The sequence below is a fragment of the Rhopalosiphum maidis genome, chromosome 4 (assembly GCF_003676215.2).
Source record: "Rhopalosiphum maidis isolate BTI-1 chromosome 4, ASM367621v3, whole genome shotgun sequence".
NCBI lineage: Eukaryota > Metazoa > Arthropoda > Insecta > Hemiptera > Aphididae > Rhopalosiphum > Rhopalosiphum maidis.
Genome location: NC_040880.1, coordinates 27,096,120 through 27,100,147, shown reverse-complemented (window position 1 = coordinate 27,100,147; position 4,028 = coordinate 27,096,120). Strand labels below are relative to the sequence as shown.

Sequence of the window (4,028 nt, the reverse complement as noted above, 5' to 3'; positions counted from 1 at the left end):
ACTAGAACACAAACACACTCACAAAGGGGTAGTTTATTCTATGTTTATCGTGTTTTAAATTTAAGCATGTCAATAAAAAATTTAAATATAAATAAATCATAATACCATTATGATTACTACATCGTCTACACCCATCGGAAGTCAATATAATTCTAATACTAAAAACAAACGGCAGCTGTAACGCTTGTAAAATATATAATTTATAGACTAGTGATGGTTAGTGCATATTATTACGGAAATTATTGATTTATATTAATATAATATATTAATTTGATTATACATTTTTGATAAGAGGCGGCCATTTGAAATAGCCACATCATATAATTATATATTATATTATTCTATATATTTTTTATCACTTAAACAATAGTTTATACACACGACAACACCACAAAGGTGTTCAACTAATACCTGAAAAATAATCACACCCAGTATTCTAAAAGTTACACAACATGGCGCACATAATCGATACCTATTTTAAAAAAGCTGGATGCAGCGACGAGCACGGTTATGACACGATGTGCATGGTGTATTTCACCTATTGTGAGTTAGCCGTCACACTGTTCCTCATGGTTTCAACTAGCCTATTGATTGCCGACTCGGCAGAAGACCTATCCGTTCGAGCCTACGGTGTCCTATGCTTTACAATTGAATTCATCATTTTTTCTTTCATAATCATTAGGTACTACAGTCAGTCACAATTCCGAGATATGTATCAACGTTCGCGTGGAGCGAGAATACCAGAAAACTTTAAACAGAAAATCACAATAGTGATCAAACACCACTTAATAATGCCGAACTTGTTCGCGGTAATTTCCGTGTTATACACGATTTCGTCGGATGCGGTACAGATTGGCGATCAGTTCACGTTCCCCTTAGTGGACGTGTTGCCGATAAAAACGACAAATGTGTCTATTTACGTATGCAAATATATTTTATACGCTTTGCCCGTATACTTTGCATACATTGAAGTCAGTTTCTTAAATGTGACGTACATGTATTCTATGGGCATTTTGCAGACTCATTTTCAGATTCTCGACGCACAGGTCAAAGAATCAATGACAAATATGGATGAACATAAATTAAAGATCGCCATCAAACACCATCAAGAGATGTTGAAGTGAGTTGTGTTCAATGCACTGTAGAGTTTATTCCATCAAACAAATTATACTTTATGCCTTGATGACATTTAATTTAAAATTCTATACAAAAAATAAATTCAAAATTGGTTTATACTTATATTCATGCATCCCATTTTGACCTCCAAACAACTCAACGTATCAGCTTAGATTAGTATTCATAATTTACCAATGAGTTATGAATTAATCTGTACATTATTATTAATTTACGTTTTATAGTATAGCATCTAAATAACATTGCACACATGATACTTACACTAAAACATAAAATAGTACAAGATTAATTTTTAAAAAAAAAAACCTCTTAACAACTACAATTATTGCATTGTTATACAGTTTATAAATGTGATTTATAGGTTTTTCAAAACAATGAAGACAGTATTTGAGAAACCAATATTTCTTTTTATGGTATCTTGTGGTTTATTTATTGGTTTAACTAGTTGTTTAATAGTTCAAGTCATACAGGTGTGTACTTCGTAATTTAATTTATTTGATTAATCCTATAGTTTTTATTTTCTTTTTAATAGTTATCTTATATATAACAATATATTTAATAATTAAACGTTTTCAATGATCTTATATATAGTGTAAATATGTTTCTACTCAGTTTTTGTAACAAAAAAATGTATTTAATACTATGATAAAAAAAAAAGCTAGGCTAGTTAGTACTGGCCAGTTGTAAACGGACACAGTATATCAGTATATTATATAATATTATCAATTATAATAATAAAAATAGTAGTCTGTTTTTGAGTATTGCTAAATGCTATTAAACTAATTATTATTTTATTATTAACATAATTTAATGCAAAAACATTGAATATATCATAAACTTCTAATAGTAATAAACATTTATAATAGATTAACACTCAACTCATTTTTTACTTTTTAATCTTTCTACAACAATTTTGTATGAACATTGTTAAAGTCTTGTAATTATTACTATTTATTATACGCAGTTATAAGCTATTAATTATATCAATATTGTTTTTAGGGCTTCATTCATCGAATAATATTGGGATTATGCTTAATTAGTAGTTTGGAAGGTTTTCTAACAATTATAATTTATTGCGTTTATGCAAGTAATTTGTACAATTTAGTAAGTTTTTATATGTGTATATAATTGTATTATTTATACCATAGTATTTTTCATTCTACACACGTTTTTGAAAACATTTTTTTAAGAAAAAGTAAACGAATTTTGATAAACGTTTTATTCAATATTTCGTTATTATATTTTATCAAAATAAAAAGTCTTTATTAAAAATAATAATTAAAAGTATGAATATTTTATTATTATGACTTCAAATTGTATAAAACGATTATTTCTATGAACGTTTACATATGCATAATACATCCATACTTTTTTGAAACAATTAACTGATTTATGAATCAAAACAACTACTTTATATACTTATTTATATCTATTTTAACTTTTTAGCACGATGGTATATTGAACGGACTTTTTGAACATCGATTATTTTATTCTCGAAAAAAATCATTTAATCATCTTATATTAATAATGATGAACAGAGCATCGATTCCATTAGTAATTAAAGCTGGTTCCATTTTCACCGTAAACTTAAATTTACTTATCAGAGTAAGTGTATATTTTATTTATTTAAAAATTAATAAATGCCGAAATTTTTTTTTTTAGTCAGTATTAAGCCATTCATACACAAACATATTACATTAATATTAAAAAACGATTTTACAAATTTTATGGTGTTTTGCCTGAGGCATGGCTTTCATAGAGGATTAGCCTATAGAAAGTTTACAGGTTTATAGTACATATATTGTACCCACTGGGTATTCATTGGTGCATCAATTGATCCAGAGATTCGATTTGTAATTTATTCTGAGCTCTTTCTGAGGTCCGAACTATTGATCCATATTGCTTACTAACCGAACTAACGAGTTGTATAAAGTGAAAAGACTTTTAACCTTGGTCCTTGTCTGATACAAATTTCATGTGAGATCTAATGAATAGTGTTAGATGTGTAATATTATATGAATCTCAAGTCTGTAAGCTGATTAATGCATTCTTATTAGATATCAGTTCCAATATGATAAACGTCTATAAATGTTTTGTTAGTTTTATTGAATGACATTACCTTGCATTTTTCAAATAGCTAAATCAAGATCAACGCTATTGACTATTAAAAAATTAGTATGCATTTTACAAATATTCTAGTTAATATTAATTAAATAAATGTATAGGTATTGATCCAAAGTTGGTTTATAAACTATTATAATACTGAAAAATGTTTGCTTGTTGTTTTTTGCTAAAAACAGAAATTATTATGTATTATAATAAGCTTACTTTTGTATTTATTTCAGATCCTAAGATTTGCATACACGGTGTTAAATGTCTTACTAACTTCAATCAATCACCATCTTATAAAAACAAATTAAATAATATAAAGGTGAGGCCTAAAGTAGTAGATGTATTCTTTATCCCTTTATAAATTTTAACATTTTGTGTGGCACTACCATCATCCTTTAATAAAACGTCAATGTATTGCAAATGCTAAAGTTATAAATATTTTTTTTATAAGTTAATTTATATATGTGGTTAGTGATTACCAAAGATTTTGAATAAACTATAATCCCTCACCATTTTGTACTAATCAAATATATTGTTTGTGCAACAGGTTTTTTTTTCGTTCTACAAGAAACGATTTATTAAATATAATTTATTTTTTTTTATTTTTTCAATTATTTTTATTAATTTATAATTTCGAATAAATATTATTGCTGGTGTGTGGCTTTACACAATAATTTACTAATCATTTTTGATAAATATTTACGTTATTATACATAATAGAATATTCAATGTAGGGTATTGAACGGTTTGATTTTGAGAAAATCTATACTAATTAAGTCCCT

At 26.6% G+C, this 4,028-nt stretch overlaps 1 protein-coding gene across 1 annotated transcript; it reads left to right on the top strand.

Moving 5' to 3' along the window:
- Window positions 1-452: 452 nt before the first annotated feature.
- LOC113548658 (odorant receptor 43b-like) lies at window positions 453-3,554 on the top strand. Its single transcript, XM_026949656.1, has 5 exons — window positions 453-1,120; window positions 1,496-1,604; window positions 2,134-2,238; window positions 2,581-2,739; window positions 3,480-3,554. The coding sequence occupies exons 1-5, from the start codon at window positions 453-455 to the stop codon at window positions 3,552-3,554; spliced, it is 1,116 nt and encodes a 371-aa protein (XP_026805457.1).
- Window positions 3,555-4,028: the final 474 nt, after the last annotated feature.

What these genes read in the sequence shown, in the direction of transcription:
- LOC113548658 (XM_026949656.1), top strand. Translation starts at nt 453, where the DNA reads ATGGCGCACATAATCGATACCTATTTTAAAAAAGCTGGATGCAGCGAC. An exon ending in CAAGTAATTTGTACAATTTA is followed by an intron (nt 2,239 to 2,580) that starts GTAAGTTTTTAT and finishes TTAACTTTTTAG; the next exon opens with CACGATGGTATATTGAACGG. An exon ending in ACTTAAATTTACTTATCAGA is followed by an intron (nt 2,740 to 3,479) that starts GTAAGTGTATAT and finishes TATTTATTTCAG; the next exon opens with ATCCTAAGATTTGCATACAC.